The sequence below is a fragment of the Coregonus lavaretus genome (genome assembly GCF_964263955.1).
Source record: "Coregonus lavaretus genome assembly, chromosome: 21".
NCBI lineage: Eukaryota > Metazoa > Chordata > Actinopteri > Salmoniformes > Salmonidae > Coregonus > Coregonus lavaretus.
This window is the reverse complement of record NC_140008.1, coordinates 5,053,792-5,075,392: the sequence shown is the minus strand read 5'-3', so window position 1 is coordinate 5,075,392 and position 21,601 is coordinate 5,053,792. Positions and strand designations below refer to the sequence as shown.

At 43.7% G+C, this 21,601-nt stretch overlaps 1 protein-coding gene across 1 annotated transcript; it reads right to left on the bottom strand.

Annotated features, from left to right (window-relative positions):
• Positions 1–1,120: 1,120 nt before the first annotated feature.
• LOC311149202 (tripartite motif-containing protein 16-like) lies at positions 1,121–13,195 on the bottom strand. The gene is made up of 6 exons (XM_084186287.1): positions 12,553–13,195; positions 12,033–12,128; positions 3,041–3,274; positions 2,728–2,887; positions 2,543–2,593; positions 1,121–2,306 (listed from the first exon to the last, which is right to left on the bottom strand). The coding sequence occupies exons 1-6, from the start codon at positions 13,147–13,149 to the stop codon at positions 1,798–1,800; spliced, it is 1,647 nt and encodes a 548-aa protein (XP_084042413.1). The 5' UTR covers positions 13,150–13,195; the 3' UTR covers positions 1,121–1,797.
• Between the last annotated feature and the right edge of the window lie 8,406 nt (positions 13,196–21,601).

Below are 21,601 nucleotides of genomic sequence, written 5' to 3'. Positions count from 1 at the left end.
CAGTCATTTCCTTTTAAATCCATGAAGGGAAGTGGACAAGTTCACACTTAGAAAGGAGATAACAGTTCCACACCCCATGTGTCCTGATAACTACAGGAATGGAACCATATTGAGGTTGTCTGCTTTCTATACGGTTTGATGGGAGGGAGAGAGAGAGAGAGAGAGAGAGAGAGAGAGAGAGAGAGAGAGAGAGGCAGAGAAAGAGAGAGAGAGAGAGGCAGAGAGAGAGAGAGAGAGAGAGAGAGGCAGAGAGAGAGAGAGAGAGAGAGGCAGAGAGAGAGAGAGAGACAGACAGAGAGAGAGAGAGAGAGAGAGAGAGAGAGAGAGAGAGAGAGAGAGAGTGAGAGAGAGACGGGACATCAGGTAAAGTTCTGGAGATGAGGGAATATGTGTGCAGAAAGAAACCCTCCAGTATGGTTAACCCCAGTTAGGCCCAGTATGGACTATCAATACAAGGGACCATTTAGAATGTGACCCAGTTCAATGGGTCTTAACAGAACTGGGGGATGTCAGCCATGAAGTTGTCTAAACACAACTGAAATATAATTTGTTTGTGATTCATTGTTAATGGACTTTCCATTAGGAACACAGGGGAAAAACCTAACACGACAACACACATAACACACAACCAATAAACACAAAGGGGGAGGAAACCACTAAAGTCATTACCATATTGTCATTTTCTAACGTCAGGGAGAAAACATGTAAAATCTAGAAGACTACTTTAGATCTGGTCAAAAGAAGCCTAGTGCACTACGTAGGGAACAGGGAGAGATTTGGAACAGAGACAGTAACTCCTGTATGGAAATCTTCATTCTAATGCCAGTGAGCAAATCTCCAATCTACACCCTATTCCCTATGTAGTGCACTACTTTAGATCTGGTCAGAAGTAGCCTAGTGCACTACGTAGGGAACAGGGTGTCATTTGGGCCAGAGTCAGTAACTCCCCTGGGTATGAATTGTCTCTCTATCTTATCTGTCTTCTATATGATGTTCTCCTCTCCTCCTCTCTTCTCTCCTCTATTCACTCTATTCTATCATCCACACCACATGCCAGCTTCAACACAATCCATTTACAAGTTAAAGACACACCTTGGAATAAATAGCAAAGGAAAACTACTACTAGATGTATTTTTTATTTCCCATCACCATGAATCATATTTAATAACTGAACAGTAGCAGACCTAACTTCATCTGTTCCTGACTCTGGGTAGTGGATTAAAAAGACCATCAATCTCCAATGATATTAAAGTACAATTCTGAACATTACTGATTTACTGAGTGGCAAGTCAAGATATCTGCTGGGTTTTTATTGTTGGGTTAACACCACCACCTGCTGGACAGGTTTAATGTTGCTTGACTGAGCAGTAATGGAGAATAAAATATGCCAAATTTAGGGCCGGTTTCCCGGACATCTCCATTGAACATGCTTTTTAGTCTAGGACTAGGCTTCATCTGTGTCCGGGAAACCGGCCCATATAGTTCAATTAGCAAGTAAGTAACACTACCTGTTCCATGATACTGAGGAAAATGACATTGAGACAGAGAACCAATTGAGAAAACATTTCAATGGTTCTGAATGACAACCAACATACATTAACAGCATACACCATGATTAATGTGAATATATAAGATTAAAACATTGCACTTAAAAAAATATGAATGCATTGAATTGTAATTCACAACATCTTCTGAAGATCAAATCAACCAAATCATTTTACATACAAACAGAGCAGAATGAATCATCACATCTGGGGACCATCACCACCAGCATGACTAGTATCTATGTGGACCCTACTACAGTTTAACCAGCTCAGCAGTACCAGAGAGCCTAAACCCAGGATAGAGGGGCTGAGTGAATGTGGTCTGGACTCTGTGGAGGAGGGTCATTGTGTCAGAGACACTGTAGAAGGACAGAGTACCTGCCTTGTGATCCAGGTCCACTCCTACTCTGGAGGACTGAGGGTCTGATACTTTAGTCACAACATTATTGTGTCTGAACCAATAACCACCACTAGAGCACACTAAACTCCAGGACTTGTCATTATCTCCAAATCCACCATCTGTCTCTGTTCTGCTGATGTCTTTATATGAGACTGCTGTAACACACACCCCACTCCACTCCACCTCCCAGTAACAGCGTCCAGACAGACCCTCTCTACACAGAACCTGACAGTAGTTAGTGAATCTGTCTGGATGAACAGGATATGGTTGGACTTGGTCTGTACATGTCACCTTTCGGTTCCCTTCAGACAGAGAGAGGAATGTGTGTGCTGTGTTTGGGTCCAGTGTGAGCTGACAGGAATCTGGGAGAAGAGCAGAGCAGAGACCAATGAGGGGAGTTAGAACAATAAGTTAAGTCAGATACTGTATCTACCCTGTCTTTGATTAGAGCACAGCAGAGATCAAATCAGAGAAATATGAGGAGTCAGATAGATACCCAGTCTTTGATTAGATCTACTATTGCTATATATTTCTAGAGGGATTGTTAGGAGTGTCAGTAAAAAGAGACTGTTAGTTACTTCAGAATAAAGAGACTCACATTGTAAGAACTGTTCTCTGGTCTTGGGCTCTGGAGGCAGTACAACCTCCACTATATTCACTACAGACACACAAACACATTCACAGAGAGAGGGAATGTTATCATCATACCATATTCCACATGTATATGACTAGTAGGGAACTTTCAATGGTCTAAAGTTGATGTTCTTATTATTTTCAACACACCTGTAGTGGAGATCTTGGTCCATTCTCCTTTAAGGACGTCTTCTAGTTTCTCTCTCAGTTCAGACACAGTCTTACTCACATCTCCAAAGTACTGAAGAGGACGGACAACGATGCTGGGTAAGTCTGAAGATACACTGGTACCGGAGAGAGACTGATAACTCTGGAGAGAGAGAGAGAGAGAGAGAGAGAGAGAGAGAGAGAGAGAGAGAGAGAGAGAGAGAGAGAGAGAGAGAGAGAGAGAGAGAGAGAGAGAGAGAACCAAATAATTGAGAGTTTTAATTTCATATCACATGTATCAAGGCAGTTGAGTTACCTGGAGGAAATGGATGTGATCCTCTGTGTGTGAGAGCTGCTCCAGCTCAGTGCTTCTCTTCCTCAGCTCAGCTATCTCCTGCTCCAGTTGCTCCAGGAGTCCTTCAGCTTGACTCACTTGAGCCTTCTCTTGGGCTCTGATCAGCTCCTTCACCTCAGAGCGCCTTCTCTCAATGGAGCGGATCAGCTCGGTAAAGATCTTATCACTGTCCTCCACTGCTGCCTGTGCAGAGCTCTGTTAAGAGAGAGAGAGAGAGACTGACTTGTCTTACTTTAATGAGCCATCCTCATTACACTAACACCCCCACCCCTAAAAGCACATTGCGTGCCACCACAACCTCCACACAATCACATTATCCAGTACCCAACACCACAGTACAATACACCAACCAGCACCACATTCCAACCGTCCATCCAACCCCTCCTCTCCAGCCGTACAGACAGCCCCCCTGAGCCCCCATACCTCCTGAAACATCTCCACACTTTTGATCATTTTGTACAACTCAAACTCAACCCTAAGGTGTCAACAGTAATGGCATTACCCTGGCAACACAGAAAAAACATGATGAACAGTCTGTCATTGCAGAAAACGGACACCCCTCCCCAACTCCCAGGTCAACCCGAGCCAACCAGCTATTGGTGTCCAGGGCTCCATGTAATCCCCTCCACTGGACGACCCCTGACCTTTCCAGCACTGGGAGCTTATAGAACACCCTCCACCTATACCCTGCCATGCTCTCAGCCCCCACAACCCCCTGCCACTGATGCCCCTTCACTCCCACTAAGCTCAGAGTGTTAAAAGTCAGTAAGTCCTCCGGACTCTCCTGCCAGTACCCAGTCTCTGCTGTCACTTGCAGTGGTGGAAACGGTGGTGGCCCCTCCTCAGGCTGCTCCAGCCCTCAGTACTGCAGCATAGAAATCAGAGACCCCTGCTGTATTGAGTCTCTCTGGCCGCATGGTCTCTCCTATCATTGCTACGCAGACGACACACAATTAATTTTCTCCTTTCCCCCTTCTGATAACCAGGTGGCGAATCACATCTCTGCATGTCTGGCAGACATATCAGTGTGGATGTCAGATCCCCACCTCAAGCTGAACCTCGGCAAGACGGAGCTGCTCTTCCTCCCGGGGAAGGACTGCCCGCTCCATGATCTCGCCATCACGGTTGACAACTCCATTGTGTCCTCCTCCCAGAGTGCAAAGAACCTTGGCGTGACCCTGGACAACACCCTGTCATTCTCTGCTAACATCAAAGCGGTGACCCGATCCTGCAGGTTCATGCTTTACAACATTCGCAGAGTACGACTCTACCTTACACAGAAAGCGGCACAGGTCCTAATCCAGGCACTTGTCATCTCCCGTCTGGATTACTGCAACTCGCTGTTGGCTGGGCTCCCTGCCTGTGCCATTAAACCCCTACAACTTATCCAGAACGCTGCAGCCCATCTGGTGTTCAACCTTCCCAAGTTCTCTCATGTCACCCCGCTCCTCCGCACACTCCACAGGCTTCCAGTTGTAGCTCGCATCTACTACAAAACCATGGTGCTTGCCTACGGAGCTGTGAGGGGAACGGCACTTCCTTACCTTCAGGCTCTGAGCAGACCCTACACCCAAACGAGGGCACTACGTTCCTCCACCTCTGGCCTGCTAGCCCCCCTACCTCTACGGAAGCACAGTTCCCGCTCAGCCCAGTCAAAGCTATTCGCTGCTCTGGCACCCCAATGGTGGAACAAGCTCCCACACGACGCCAGGACAGCGGAGTCACTGACCACCTTCCGGAGACACTTGAAACCCCACCTCTTTAAGGAATACCTGCAATAGTATAATAGTTATCCTTCTACCCAAGCTTTACTACCACTGTCTTTTGTCTAAACTAACACCTGACTTATTTCACCTGCTAGCACTGACTTGTTTAAAGAAATGTACTTATTGTGATCGAGATGTAGTTGTCCCACTGGCTATCCTAAGTTGAATGCACCAATTTGTAAGTCGCTCTAGATAAGAGCGTCTGCTAAATGACTTAAATGTTAATGAAGAGCTGCTGATCCAGCCCCAAACCACCAGCCCTCCTCAACAGAGCACATGCTGGTTCCCTCCAGCCCACCTCCGTAGGGTACAGTAGCAACACACGTCCTGTCCAATAATTTCCCAGACCTTTTAAAAAAAAATCAGAGGCAGACCGTCTGAGAGACAGCAGCTGAGAGTTTGTGAAAGGCCAGGGAAATGTCTATTTGATTTCTCTGTGACAGAGAGAGTTTGGAAAGGTCTGTGAGCAGAACCTGAGAACACCCAGGATAATAATAATAATAATAATATGCCATTTAGCAGACGCTTTAATCCAAAGCGACTTACATTCATGTGCATACATTTTTTCATATGGGTGGTCCCGGGGATCGATCCCACTACCCTGGCATTACAAGCGCCATGCTCTACCAGCTGAGATACAGAGGACCACAGAGTTCTGCCCTCTATAAACCAGAGTACAACTCCACAGCCTCATCTCCTCACAACAGAAGTTACCCACCCATCAGGATCCTTCATCTTCTCACAACAGAAGTTACCCACCCATCAGGCTCCCTCATCTCCCCACAACAGAAGTTACCCACCCATCAGGCTCCCTCATCTCCCCCACAACAGAAGTTACCCACCCATCAGGCTCCCTCATCTCCCCACAACAGAAGTTACCCGCCCATCAGACAAACGTAAAACAAGGGATTTTCTTGGTTTCCCCACTCTGTTTTTCCAACCCCTCTGGTGAAACAGAGAACTGAGCCCTGTACTATAATATAATATAATGTGCCATTTTGCAGACGCTTTTATCCAACGCGACTTACAGTCATGCGTGCATATATATATATATATATATACATTTTTGTGTATGGGTGGTCCCGGGGATCGAACCCACTACCCTGGCGTTACAAGCGCCGTGCTCTACCAGCTGAGCTACAGAGGACCAGGTGCAGACACATTTATGAAAGCAAAGACAAGGTCATTATTTGGGCTCTAAACACTAACAACCTACCCTTACACACCTCTTTTGCTACCCCTGCACTAAGATTTCTGCCATGGCATTTAAATGTTTTTGGTTTACATATTCCCCCAGTCTTTGCCAACGTTCATGTTAAGGAAGTCTAACCGTGAAATCTCCATAAGAGGTGGGAGGGAAATCACCACAATCAGAAACCAGTAGAGAAGCCCATAAAGCCGCCATGCCAGAAAAAAACATAAATTTAAGCAGATTCTGAAGACATGCCCTTAAGAACCCATGACCCATTTTCTCAGCCTATACCGCTTCCTGGGTGAGAGGACACTAAACCCCTCATTCTTCATCACGTGTTGTACTGACCTTACAAACCTTCCAGGATCAATCAAATAAGACTCCAGCAGAACCTTCTTTTTCCCCTTTAGTCTCCATCAGGAACCTAGAAAGTTCTCTCAGCGTATATACTGGGCCCTCAGCCTGACTGTCTGTCAGCTCTGGATCCAATGAGCCGTCTGAAAACGAGACGCCTTGTCCTCCGCTCCCGCAGACTCACCTCCCCCCTCTTCCTCTTCCTCCATTAGCACGGTACTGTCATCCTCCACCCCAGTCTCTGCCCCCCTGCACTTCCCCCCTGATCAGAGCCTCTTCCCCAATGACAGGCAATATTTCCTGGGATGAGCCCACCAAGCCTTCGCCCACCGGAGTCTCTGTTACTACAGAAACCTGCCTCAGCTCATGTAGCCCAGCTACAACCCTCCCCACCACCGCTTTCTCCACGGCCTGCGCACCACCACTTGGCCATGCACTACTACCGTGTAGCTCAGTTGGTAGAGCATGGGGCTTGCAACACCAGGGTTGTGGGTTCGTTTCCCATGGGGGGACAGTATGAAAATGTATGCACTCACTAACTGTAAGCTGCTCTGGATAAGAGCATCTGCTAAATGACTAAAATGTAAAAAATGTACTCTTCTCCCTCCTGGTACGCCTGCCATTTTTTTGCAATTCTGAGTAATCACTACTTTAGTAAGGATTAGTAAGGAAAAACACTTTATTCAGTACTACTGCAGTTGCTTAATAATTCCAATAGATGGCAGCATAAGACCACGAATGACATTTCAGAAGATTAGTTTAGTTCTCTCCCTGGATACACCACCACTCCCCCTCACAGGAAAACTCCTCCTGCCTGAGCTTTTTAACTGTCCCTTTCCACACTGCTAACGCAAGAGGAAGAACTGAAAACACATTACTGTGAAGTAATATAATGATGATTCATGTTTATTATTACCTGTTTTTATGCTCATGTTTTGAAATTATACTTCATTACTATAATGATTATCAATACGCCTGAACATTAATTCAGTCAAATCTGGTCGAAAAAAACATATTTTCCTAGTACATTAATTGTAAAATTCATCAACCAGCATCGGGCACTCTGCCTTCTCACGCAAGCGAGGGGCATGTTGAGGTAAATATGCTAACCGCAACGGTTGCATTATGTAATTTATTGTTGGGCTGGAAGATGCAGTGTTTTTTCTTTTCTATTCAGAGGCTATTTACTCCCAATATGAGATACTTTTATATAGAAGGTTTTTATAATGCATGTTTACTAGGGTTGAGGTTAGCGCATCTGAGTAGGGATTATTTGGGTTCAATACCTGTCCTACCTATCAATCATATTGCTGCTTGTAGCCTATAACTGATGATCCCCACACTAGAAACACCCACAACTATCTGTGCTAGCAAACCCTGTGTTCCACCCCTCCCCTGTGTAACCTTGAGGTTTGTTAAGAAACAAACACTTGTCTACGAAAACAGACATGTTTAACGGATTCCGCTTGGCACCCAGCCGAGAGCACACGAAAACCACTTGCAAATTTACCAAAACTAACCAACTACTTGCGGTCTGTTCGTACATAATAAACGGAGGCAGATTAGCCACCACAACTCTTGTCGAAAGAGGCGATATCTGCACCAACACACCCCTCACAAAAATCACACTCACAACAAGACAAACCTTTTTCATTAACACAACCACCGCCTTGTTCATTCTGGATGCAGAGTGCAGATGTTCCGCTCCAACCTGTTCGCCGACCATGAGCAAAACTTCCTCCACACCTTTCTCCGGAACGCACCCGAAACGACAGCGTTTCTTCTCCACTCGGTTGAGGTCATCACGCTGCCCTAACAAACTACCCCTACTCCCCCCTCAACTCTAAATGATAAACAGTGGAAACCAATAAACAAACCCTCCACCATGAGAAAATAAATTCAGAAAATACGCAAGAACCAAAAGAAAAAAGAATAGTAGCCCTCCTCACGAACCACAAATCTCTCACACAACCAACTTCTTCTTCTATGATATAATGGCGGTCCACAAATCAACGTTAAAGGTGCATGCCGCCACCTACTGTGCTGGAGTGTGTGGTCAATCACGGTTTCCAACATTTCTAAATCCTCCTACCTAACTCAGTACTTCTGAGAAAATAAAGAAGAGCCCTACTAACTTCTAATAGACCCTCCCCCATCCCCAAAATCCCTTCCAAACCCCCCCAACCCCGTCCAACCTCAATGACCCTACACTTCAATATTTCCCTCTCTTCAACATACTTACAACAATATAACAACACATGCTCCACCGTTTCATCGACCGTACCTTCCAGACACAAACCATTCACATGCTTGCCAACCAGATGTAATGACGAGTTCAATGTACAATTTTCTAAGTGCAATCAAGTAAACACCACATCTTCCTTCCTAATCTGACTTTTGAATCTTGGTCCATCAACCTTTCTGTAAAACTGTAAACTATTCATATAAATGCCGGCCCTTGTGCTCAGAGTACCATCTCTTCTGCCACACATCTATCAAAATGGCTCTGATCTTACATTTGGCCTCACCTCTACCCAGTGGAACATTAATATCAATTATATCTAGTTTCAAAGCTCTTTTAGCTAACTGGTCTACAATTTCATTCCCTTCCACACCCGAATGTGCTGGGACCCAGCAGAATCTCACTACTAAACCCATTCTCTCAATTCTCCATAATAACATTAATACCTCCAATAGCAGGTCACTCCTATTAGATTTACCAGATGATAAACTGTTCAATACAGACAGAGAATCTGACCATACTATAATTCTAACAGGTTGTACGTCCTCCACCCACTGGAGGGCAACTATTATCACCAACAGTTCAACTGAGTATACTGACAGTTCATCTGTTAGTCTTCTACATATCTGCACATCAAATTCAGGAACGTAAACGCCTGCTCCTGTGAGCCCACTATCTGGGTCCTTGGATCCATCTGTGAAAAGTGGTAGAAAAGCATAAAAACTTCTACCAATGTAATTGTCAACCAGTTTCACTATATCACTGACTTCTGACCAATCTTTCCGTTTCTCTACCAAGGTTAGATCAACAACAGGGTCTGGGAGTAACCATGGAGGAACATCCCCTATCACCACAGAAGGGCCAACCTCCAACTCCCTCAAACCACTCTCATCAGCAAGCTTTCCAACTGTCCAACCAAAACCATTGCCTTGTCTACTAGTATATTCCCAACAGTCATCTAGAACAGTAGCAGTGGGATGCTTAACCTCACAGCCTTTCAACCCAATAAGATAATGACCATTTTTTACGCTGTATATCCAAAGGCATCTCTCCTGCCTCCACCAGTAAGGCACATACAGATGTTGATTTAAATGCACCAATACATATCCTTAAAGCTATATACTGGATTCTGTCCAGCTTCTGAAGCCAAGTTTTGCCTTGTTCGATAAACTATACACCCGTAATCAATTGTCGTCCTGATCAGAGCTCTATAAATATCCATCAACAATTGTCTGTCAGCACCCTATTCATAACCAGAGACCCACACAACCAACTACCGCGAAAGTTAATGAATGAGAGAGACAGAGACATTGTTACAACACTGTACATAGCCATAATATAACGGTTCTTCTTCTTTGGAGTTTAACGGTGGTTGACATCCAATATGTTGCATTACCGTCCCCAACTGGACTATAATATAAATCCATTATACTTTGTGACACAAAATGGGAAAAGGGGAAATTATAATAATAATAAAAAAACACCCTTCCAACTAACCCTACACTCATTAAATACCCACTACCCAATTCCACTACTTTGACCCTATCTGCTCCTGCACCATGCCAACGGCCTGGGAGGACAGGACACCACCAAATCAAATCAAATCAAATGTTATTGGTCACATGCGCCGAATACAACAGGTGCAGACATTACAGTGAAATGCTTACTTACAGCCCTTAACCAACAGTGCATTTATTTTAAACAAAAAAGTAAGAATAAAACAACAACAAAAAAGTGTTGAGAAAAAAAAGAGCAGAAGTAAAATAAAGTGACAGTAGGGAGGCTATATACCACTCAACACACCCTGTAACTCTTCTGAAGTCTAATCTTTTATGCCCAAATAGTTCTCTGCAGCTGCCACCACAACATCTATTTTCTGTGATTTACATTCAATTTCATTCAATTTCTGCTGTACAGTTGATAACCATTGCTATGAACGCTAAGAAGCTAACTTTACTGAAGCATATATCACTCGTTGGCCTATCCCTCTGTGCTGGCACAGATCTACTACTCACAGGGATCCTCTCAGGATCTCTCACCCTTGACCCATCCTCCTCTACTTCCTTCACTGTCTCAGCATACGACACCTTCTGTACTACTCTGACTCTAGCCACCTCATCCTGCCTCTCTCGCACCGGACACTTCTGATCCCCAGCAACATGGGCATCCCTCCAGTTGACACACACAACTTTATCCACCGAAACTACACAATCCTCTATCCCATGCCCTCCTGCACACTTCCCACATCTTGGAATCTCCCTCCTACAAACTGCTGCAACATGACCATAAACGTTACGCCTGAAACAGCACAGTGGATTCGGCACAAAGTTCTAACAGGATAACTGATATATCCTACCATGACTTTGTTGGGTAAAGACTCAAAACTCAAAAGGACTGACATTGACTCCTCTGTTTCACCACGCTCACCACCGGGTCTGTGTTGCACCAAACGGCGGGCATCACAAACACCAGCAGTCTTCAACCTTAATTGCTCCACTTCTACACTTAACATTACCCCAGAAATCACTCCTTTCAATGGTGCCCTGTTCCTAAGAGCAAAGCAAGAAACAGATCTTGACCCAAGTTGCGTGACACGGAGCGCCCACTCCCTCTGGTCAGAAGAAACACAAACAAATATCACAAGTCCACTACAGGTTACCTTCACTGATTCAACTGCACCCAACTCTTTTCCCACCCAACATGAAACCACAAATGGATCTGCCAATAGGTATGGATCCACGTTCTCCTACAATGTAACTCCTACTGCACCAGATTCTTCTTTATCATGTCCATTGATGCCAGGCTCTGGTTCTGAGCTCTTCACCACACCTTCTACCTCACTTAACTCTCCCTCATTCATTTCCATTTCACCTCCAGAACTCAGTCTGGCGAATGGCTCACTCTGTTTGCACTTGAATTATAACATTTGATTTTGATTTTGATTTATTTTTATGTCTCTATTCCTTTTAAACTTTTGTGAGTGTAACGTTTACTGTTAATTTCTGATTTGTTTATTATTTATTTCACTTGCTTTGGTAATGTAACATATGTTTCCAATGCCAATAAAGCCCATTTAATTGAATCGAGAGAGAGAGCTCCCTGTTAATGTATAGCAGACATGAGTCGCTCATGGTTACTCATGGTTATGTGAAGAGGTAGAGCCGCTTGCGACTTTAAATCAGTCAGAACAATAGGGAATGTCCTTTTGGTCAAGATGATGGTTTCTCCCACAGTAGACCCGGGTTCATAACCCGTCAGTTACATTAAGCAGTCTATTCTCTGACAGGGGTCCAGACAGCCTGTTCCCAACAGTGGGATTGGATAGGGGCCTCTCTCTCTCTCTCTCTGACTGGAGGAGAGAAGTGAAATGGTGTGTCTCCTCTGGTCAACAATACTCACCTTGAGAGACTCCACAGCCTGTTTGAGCTCCTTCAGCTTCTTCTCTCTCTCCTGGAATCTCTGCTGGACCTTCTGCTGACTCATCCCCAGCTGCCTCTGTGGAGAATCACTCTTCAATGAGCTATCAAGCTTTATTTGTTCAGTAGATCAATAGTATAGTAATGTGACATAGGGCCCATAGAGAGGAAGGTCTAAAATCTTGAGGAAGTCCCTTTACCATATGACATTTTCTATGTTGCTATGTGAATGATTATAGTTTTTATGGTAGACGTACATGTATCAAGGGGTTGAGACTGAACTTTGAACTCTTAAAAGGGCATTCGGAATGATAATAGTGTTTGACTTCAGAAAATGGTGATACATTTGTATCAAACTCAATATACTCAATGTTTGTGTTCATATTTGTTCTGCTGAGGATCAATTTCATTTGATTTCTCTCATATTCAAACAGCCTTAGTTCCTACTGTATCTTTAAGTCTTTGTTTATCAGACAGTCACCAACAAGTAGTTCTGGTCTTACCTGTTTCTCAGTCCTCTCTGCTGCAGCTGACACTGTATCATGGCCTTTATGTTCATCCATTGTACACAGCATACAGATACACTGCTGATCGGTACGACAGAAAACCTCCAGCAGTTTGTCATGATGAGAGCAGATCTTCTCCTGTATTTGTGCGGTGGCTTTGACCAGCTTGTGCTTCTTGAAAGCAGGATATTCATAGTGAGGTTGGAGGTGAGTCTCACAGTAAGAGGCCAGACACACCAGACAGGACATGAGGGCTTTCTGCTTTCTGGTCCCAGTGCAGAAATCACACGCCACATCTCCAGGTCCAGCATAGCACAGAGCAGGAGGGGGAGCAGCCTGGAGTCCTGTCTTCTTCAGTTTCTCCACCATCTCAGCCAACATGGTATTTTTCCTCAGATTAGGCCTTGGAGTGAAGGTCTCTCTGCACTGAGGACAGCTATAAACCCCTTTCAGAACATCCTGATCCCAGCAGTCCTCAATACAGCGCCTACAGTAACTGTGTCCACAGGCAGTAGTGACCGGCTCCTTCAGTAGATCCAGACAGACAGAACAACAGAACTGGTCCTGGTCCAGCAGAACTCCCTGCTGAGCCATTTGGACGGTTGTTCACTCTCACACAGACAGACGACACAGAGACTCAGATCAGTTTCGTTTCCACAGAAGTTAGTTTTTGGGAGGGCGTGGAATTTCTGGATCTGCCAGATAGGTGAGGTTAGAGGGAGGGAGGGAGGGAGGGATAGAGAGAGAACTGCGTTCAACATGGAGAGGGAGACAAATATTTTAGTTTCTAGGTTAGGGCCCTTCATTTGGAATAAATCTAACAAATATGAGTTGTTTGAGTATATAAAGGGTAACAGTTCCTATGATGTACATATTATAATTATTATAATAAGCTTCATAATGCCTTATAATACACTTATGTGTTATAACACTGATTATAAGTGTCTATAATAATTAATAAGTGGTTGTAATGGGGGGGTTTGATATTGATACAATATACTGTAGTTTAAATGAATACTGTATGTATTGACTGATCATTGAGAATGAGGTAATACTTTACATTACAGAGTGGTTATTACTGTTAGGCCTAGGGTCAGGGTTAGAGTTACTACATTCAGCAGTAACCCTAACCCTAGCCATATCTAGGACTAAAAAGAGAAGACGTTTTACAATCAGAGTTCTTTGTATCTCTTCTTAGTCAGACAGAAACCCCCCACATCTTATAGGTGGACGGGGTTATGAACTTATCCAATGAATTGTTTTCTGCAACCAGATGAAATGAAACTGCCTTTCAGCAGGAAAAGCTTCTCTAATAATCCTAACCATTGCTGGGTGTCTTCAGAGACTGAGGTATAGAGACACACTGTCAAGTCAAATCATCTGGCTGTGCTTTCATGTCAAAACATTTATTATTTTCTATTCATAAAATTCTATTCTATTCTATTATAAGATAATATATTATATCCATAGGCTCCACTCTGTATAGTGTTAATGATGACTGTTTGTTCTGTACATTGATTGAATGGTTAGGACTATCTCACTGTATTCACTGTTTAAATCCCAAGAGACCAGGAGACCTAAAGGAAGCCTTCAACACTGTATCCCTTCATCCAGTCATAGCAGACAACCTCTGTCTGTCTGTCTGTACGTCTGTCTGTCTGTAAACACAGCCAACTTTTCTGCGGTGGTTGTTGTTGCTATCAGTGCTGCACAGCTATTTTCAGGTCTCTCCAGAGATGGTCGATCGGGTTCAACTCCAGGATCTGGCTGGACCACTCAAGGACATTCAGAGACTTGTCCCGAAGCCACTCCTGCATCTTGGCTGTGTGCTTAGGGTTGTTGTCTTGTTGGAAGTTGAACCTTCGCCCCAGTCTGAGATCCTGAGCGCTCTGAAGCAGGTTTTCATCAAGGATCTTTCTGTACTTTGCTCTGTTCATTTTTCCCTCGATCCTGGCTATTCTCCCAGTCCGTGCCTCTGAAAAACATCCCCAAAGCCTGATGTTGCCACCACCATGCTTCACCATATGGATGGTGCCATGTTTTCTACAGACGTGACGCTTGGCATTCAGGCCAAAGAGTTCAATCTTGGTTTCATCAGACCAGAGAATCTTCTTTCTCATGGTCTGAGAGTACTTTAGGATCCTTTTGGCAAACTCCAAGCAGGCTGTCATGTGTCTTTTACTGAGGAGTGGCTTCCGTCTGGCAACTCTACAATAAAGGCCTAATTGGTGGAGTGCTGCAGAGGTGGTTGTCCTTCTGGAAGGTTCTCCCATCTCCACAGAGGAACTCTGGAGCTCTGTCAGAGTTACCATCAGGTTCTTAGTCACTTCCCTGACCAAGGCCCTTCTCCCCCGATGCTCAGTTTGGCCAGGTGGCCAGCTCTAGGAAGAGTCTTGGTGGTTACAAACTTCTTCCATTTAAGAATGATGGAGGCCATTGTGATCTTGGGGACCTTCAATGTTGCAGAAATGTTTTGGGACCCTTCCCCAGATCTGTGCCTCAACACAATCCTGTCTCAGGGCTCTACGGACAATTCCTTCACCCTCATGGCTTGGTTTTTGCTCTGACATGCACTGTCAACTGTGGGACCTTATATAGACAGCTGTGTGCCTTTACAAATCATGTCCAATCAATTGAATTTACTACAGGTGGACTCCAATCAAGTTGTAGAAACATCTCAAGGATGATCAATGGAAACAGGATGCACCTGAGCTCAATTTTGAGTCTCATAGCAAAGGGTCTGAATACTTATGTAAATAAGGTATTTCTGTCTTGTATTTTCAATAAGTGTGTAAAAATAAAAACCTGTTTTCGCTTTGTCATTATGTGGTATTGTGGGTAGAGTGATGAGGAAAATGTTTTATTTAATCAATTTTAGAATAAGGCTGTAACGTAATAAAATGTTGAAAAAGTCAAAGGGTCTGAATACTTTCCGATTGCACTGTATGGCAGCTAGAAATCAAAACTGGATGGTCTTCACAGATAGATGGGAGGGGCTTCGGGTAGCTGAAGGCGGGGACTAAAAACAAACAAAAGATAACTAATTTAAAATGTAGTGTCTGTGAAATGTATGTAGTATGTACATTTATAAGCTGGAAGTGGAAGCCTAAGTATTGTTTGTCCATTAGTTTAGGAGGGGTGGTAGGGTTAGGGGAAAATAATAAAGAAGGAAAATATATTTAAAATAATATTTACAAAACATATATATGGGGGATTGGAAATGATGCAGACAATTACACAGATAGAACCCCCAATATATCTGCAATGTTAAAGCTGATCCTATAGCTGTACGGTGGCTTTGACCAGCTGGTGCTTCTTCAAAGCAGGAGATTCATAGTGAGGTTGGAGGTGAGTCTCACAGTAAGAGGCCAGACACACCAGACAGGACATGAGGGCTTTCTGCTTTCTGGTCCCAGTGCAGACATCACACGCCACATCTCCAGGTCCAGCATGGCACAGAGCAGGAGGGGGAGCAGCCTGGAGTCCTGTCTTCTTCAGTTTCTCCACCAACTCAGCCAACATGTTATTTATCCTCAGAGTAGGCCTTGGAGTGAAGGTCTGTCTGCACTGAGGATGTCACACCCCACATCTAAAGGTCCAGCATGACAGTGAGCAGGAGGAGCAGCTTGGAGTCCTGTCTTCTTCAGTTTCTCCACCACTTAGGCGAGCACAGCACTCCTGTTCAGAATAGGTCTTGGGGTGAAGGTATGTCTGCACTGCACTCAATCTGGTTTATTTAGTACCCCAGCGCAGGTTAAGTAGTGGAAAGAACATGTTGGGTTATTTTGACCCAGACAGTTTGGTTGCGTGAATAACCCAATATGTTGGGTTGTTAGTATTAACAGAACACGGGTTAATTTAACCATCAGTTGGGTATTTTTTACTCTCATGCTTGGTTGACCTAGCAACTGGGTCTGTTTTAATGTCATGCTTGGTTGACCTAGCAACTGGGTCTGTTTTAATGTCATGCTTGGTTGACCTAGCAACTGGGTCTGTTTTAATGTCATGCTTGGTTGACCTAGCAACTGGGTCTGTTTTAATGTCATGCTCGGTTGACCTAGCAACTGGGTCTGTTTTAATGTCATGCTTGGTAGACCTAGCAACTGGGTCTGTTTTAATGTCATGCTTGGTTGACCTAGCAACTGGTTCTGTTTTAATGTCATGCTCGGTTGACCTAGCAACTGGGTCTGTTCTAATTTCATGCTTGGTTGACCTAGCAACTGGGTCTGTTTTAATGTCATGATTGGTTGACCTAGCAACTGGGTCTGTTTTAATGTCATGCTTGGTTGAACTAGCAACTGGGTCTGTTTTAATGTCATGCTTGGTTGCCTTAGCAACTGGGTCTGTTTTAATGTCATCCTTACTGTAGGTTATTTTAAGGCGTTTACATACTGTAAACTCAATCTTTCCTTATTAAATTCTTCTATAATATGTAGAGTATTTATTACATATTATAAAAAGGTATACCACTGTATCATAGCCCAACAATGAGACATACGTGGACTTTTAGGAAACTCTATAAGCATAATTGAAGTTACAAAAATGTCAATGTTCAACCTAAACATGTGCTAACTACGCAACAGACCAGATGAACAGGAATTATATTTACTCTCATGGGTGGCTAGAAATAACTATCTGAAAGCCACACCCCTACTAAACTATGCCTCCAGTCTTCTGATCTGACCTGCTGGGTCATATCTCAATAACCAAGCAACAATAACCCAACACCCAGCATCCATAACCCAGCAGTTTTTAAAGAAAACAACCCAACTAAGTGACCCAACGCCTGCAACCCAACATTTGGGTCAACCAAACAACCCATTATTTTTTAGAGTGTGGGGACAGGTGTAGACACCTTTCAGATCATCCTGATCCCAGCTTTCTTTAATACAGGCCATACAGTAGCTGTGTCCACAGGCAGTAGTCACCGGATCCTTCAGTGGATCCAGACAGACGTAGCAACAGAACAGTTCTAGATTGTCAGCCATTTTAGTGCTTTCACCTGAAGGTTGAGCAACAGGGTGTCAAAGATAACTGTGCCACTAGATCCTGGTTCGAATCCAGGCTCTGTCGCAGCCGGCCGCGACCGGGAGACTCATGGGCGGCGCACAATTGGCCCAGTGTCGTCCAGGGTAGGGGAGGGAATGGCCGGCAGGGATGTAGCTCAGTTGATAGAGCATGGCGTTTGCAACGCCAGGGTTGTGGGTTCGATTCCCACGGGGGGCCAGTATAAAAAAAAAAAAAAAAAATGTATTCACTAACTGTAAGTCGCTCTGGATAAGAGCGTCTGCTAAATGACTAAAATGTAAATGTAAATGTAAAGATAACTTTCTGTTTCATGGAACTCTACACCAGAGGACAGGGAGTGGCATCCTCTTGACTGTGTACTCTGTATCTACAGGTTTTTGGGGGATGGAAGTCAAGCTAAGAAGATGACGTTGCATACAGCTGTGTCCACAGGCAGTAGTGACCGGCTCCTTCACTGGATCCAGACAGACAGAACAACAGAACTGGTCCTGGTTCAGCAGAACTCCCTGCTGAGCCATTTGGATGGTTGTTCACTCTCACACAGACAGACGACACAGAGACTCAGATCAGTTTCGTTTCCACAGAAGTGAGTTTTTGGGAGGGCGAGGACTTTCTGGATCTGCCAGATAGGTGAGGTTAGAGGGAGGGAGGGAGGGAGGGAGGGAGGGAGGGATAGAGAGAGAACTGCGTTCAACGTGGAGAGGGAGACAAATATTTTAGTTTCTAGGTTAGGGCCCTTCATTTGGAATAAATCTAACAAATATGAGTTGTTAGAATATATAAAGGGTAACAGTTAATATGAAGTACATATTATAATTATTTTAATAAGCTTCATAATGACTTATAATACACTTATGTGTTATAACACTGATTATAAGTGTCTATAATAATTCATAAGTGGTTGTAATGGGGGGGTTTGATATTGATACAATATACTGTAGTTTAAATGAATACTGTATGTATTGACTGATCATTGAGAATGAGGTAATACTTTACATTACAGTGTGGGTATTACTGTTAGGCCTAGGGTCAGGGTTAGAGTTACTACATTCAGCAGTAACCCTAACCTTAGCCATATCTAGGACTAAAAAGAGAAGACGTTTTATAATCAGAGTTCTTTGTATCTCTTCTTAGTCAGACAGAAACCCCCCACATCTTATAGGTGGACGGGGTTATGAACATATCCAATGAATTGTTTTCTGCAACCAGATGAAATGAAACTGCCTTTCAGCAGGAAAAGCTTCTCTAATAATCCTAACCATTGCTGGGTGTCTTCAGAGACTGAGGTATAGAGACAGACTGTCAAGTCAAATCATCTGGCTGTGCTTTCATGTCAAAACATTTATTATTTTCTATTCATAAAATTCTATTGTATTATATTCTTTGATAATATATTATATCCATAGGCTCCACTCTGTATAGTGTTAATGATGACTGTTTGTTCTGTACATTGATTGAATGGTTAGGACTATCTCACTGTATTCACTGTTTAAATCCCAAGAGACCAGGAGACCTAAAGGAAGCCTTCAACACTGTATCCCTTCATCCAGTCATAGTAAACAACCTCTGTCTGTCTGTCTGTACGTCTGTCTGTCTGTAAACACAGCCAACTTTTCTGCGGTGGTTGTTGTTGCTATCAGTGCTGCACAGCTATTTTCAGGTCTCTCCAGAGATGGTCGATCGGGTTCAACTCCAGGATCTGGCTGGACCACTCAAGGACATTCAGAGACTTGTCCCGAAGCCACTCCTGCGTCTTGGCTGTGTGCTTAGGGTTGTTGTCTTGTTGGAAGTTGAACCTTCGCCCCAGTCTGAGATCCTGAGCGCTCTGAAGCAGGTTTTCATCAAGGATCTCTCTGTACTTTGCTCTGTTCATTTTTCCCTCGATCCTGGCTATTCTCCCAGTCCGTGCCTCTGAAAAACATCCCCACAGCTTGATGCTGCCACCACCATGCTTCACCATAGGGATGGTGCCATGTTTTCTACATACGTGACGCTTGGCATTCAGGCCAAAGAGTTCAATCTTGGTTTCATCAGACCAGAGAATCTTCTTTCTCATGGTCTGAGAGTACTTTAGGATCCTTTTGGCAAACTCCAAGCGGGCTGTCATGTGTCTTTTACTGAGGAGTGGCTTCCGTCTGGCCACTCTACTGTAAAGGCCTAATTGGTGGAGTGCTGCAGAGGTGGTTGTCCTTCTGGAAGTTTCTCCCATCTCCACAGAGGAACTCTGGAGCTCTGTCAGAGTTACCATCGGGTTCTTGGTCACTTCCCTGACCAAGGCCCTTCTCCCCCGATGCTCAGTTTGGCCAGGCGGCCAGCTCTAGGAAGAGTCTTGGTGGTTACAAACTTCTTCCATTTAAGAATGATGGAGGCCATTGTGATCTTGGGGACCTTCAATGTTGCAGAAATGTTTTGGGACCCTTCCCCAGATCTGTGCCTCAACACAATCCTGTCTCAGAGCTCTACGGACAATTCCTTCACCCTCATGGCTTGGTTTTTGCTCTGACATGCACTGTCAACTGTGGGACCTTATATAGACAGCTGTGTGCCTTTACAAATCATGTCCAATCAATTGAATTTACCACAGGTGGACTCCAATCAAGTTGTAGAAACATCTCAAGGATGATCAATGGAAACATGATGCACCTGAGCTCAATTTTGAGTCTCATAGCAAAGGGTCTGGATAATTATGTAAATAAGGTATTTCTGTCTTGTATTTTCAATAAGTGTGTACAAATAAAAACCTGTTTTCGCTTTGTCATTATGTGGTATTGTGGGTAGAGTGATGAGGAAAATGTTTTATTTAATCAATTTTAGAATAAGGCTGTAACGTAATAAAATGTTGAAAAAGTCAAAGGGTCTGAATACTTTCCGAATGCACTGTATGGCAGCTAGAAATCAAAACTGGATGGTCTTCAGAGATAGATGGGAGGGGCTTCGGGTAGCTGAAGGCGGGGACTAAAAACAAACAAAAGATAACTAATGTAAAATGTAGTGTCTGTGAAATGTATGTAGTATGTACATTTATAAGCTGGAAGTGGAAGCCTAAGTATTGTTTGTCCATTAGTTTAGGAGGGGTGGTAGGGTTAGGGGAAAATAATAAAGAAGGAAAATATATTTAAAATAATATTTACAAAACATATATATGGGGGATTGGAAATGATGCAGACATTTACACAGATAGAAGCCACAATATATCTGCAATATTAAAGCTGATCTACCCCCCCCCTCCCCACACACACACACACACACACACACGCACACACACACACACACACACACACACACACACAAAACAACAACAGTACAATAATAATAATAATATCTGATTAAAAAAGATATTTTCTGGATATCCTGTCAATTTCCTCCTTGTAGATGTTTGGTAGTTGCTCTTTCAGTTCATTGACACATTTCTTCACATGCTTCAATGTGATAATGATGCTGGGTATGGCTTCAGATCCAGGAGGAACACAGAGAGACTGGAAACTGTGATATTGAGAAAGACAAAGATTATTTGATTTCAAGCACATTTCACTGGGAAAGAGGTCTAGAGATAGTCATTGAACAGTGTTATAGTGTGGACACTATATAAACAATTCCTACTGAATAGGTTGTGTACTTAACTGCAGTATAGTATTATTACCTTACATTGGAGCATGGTTATTATGGACATTGATGTTGACCGTGACCTTTACCCTCCTGTGATGTCATCATCCTAGAGTTGGCACGGCATTAACGGGACACTACCTCATGTTGAATTGAAAGGCGTGTGGATAATCCTTGTAAAGTTACTACAATCAATATCAATGATCAGCTAATAGCTCACCCTCTTGTCAAATGTTTCCTACAGATGTATTTTGTTTATTATGAATTTCCAGATATTATTTATGAATGTATTTTTCTTAAAGGGGGTTGCCCTATTTTCATTTTGAGCACATGCTTCTGAAAGATCTGTGCACGGCCCTGGATACACTGCTGATAGGTACAGCAGAAAACCTCCAGCAGTTTGTCATGATGAGAA

Bases quoted from the DNA above. Each gene is read 5' to 3' on its own strand.
- LOC311149202 (XM_084186287.1), bottom strand. From the start codon at position 13,149: ATGGCTCAGCAGGGAGTTCTGCTGGACCAGGACCAGTTCTGTTGTTCT. The intron at 2,888-3,040 runs GTAACTCAACTG...CTCTCTCTCCAG, and splicing joins ATCACATCCATTTCCTCCAG to AGTTATCAGTCTCTCTCCGG. The intron at 2,594-2,727 runs GTGTGTTGAAAA...TAGTGAATATAG, and splicing joins GACCAAGATCTCCACTACAG to TGGAGGTTGTACTGCCTCCA.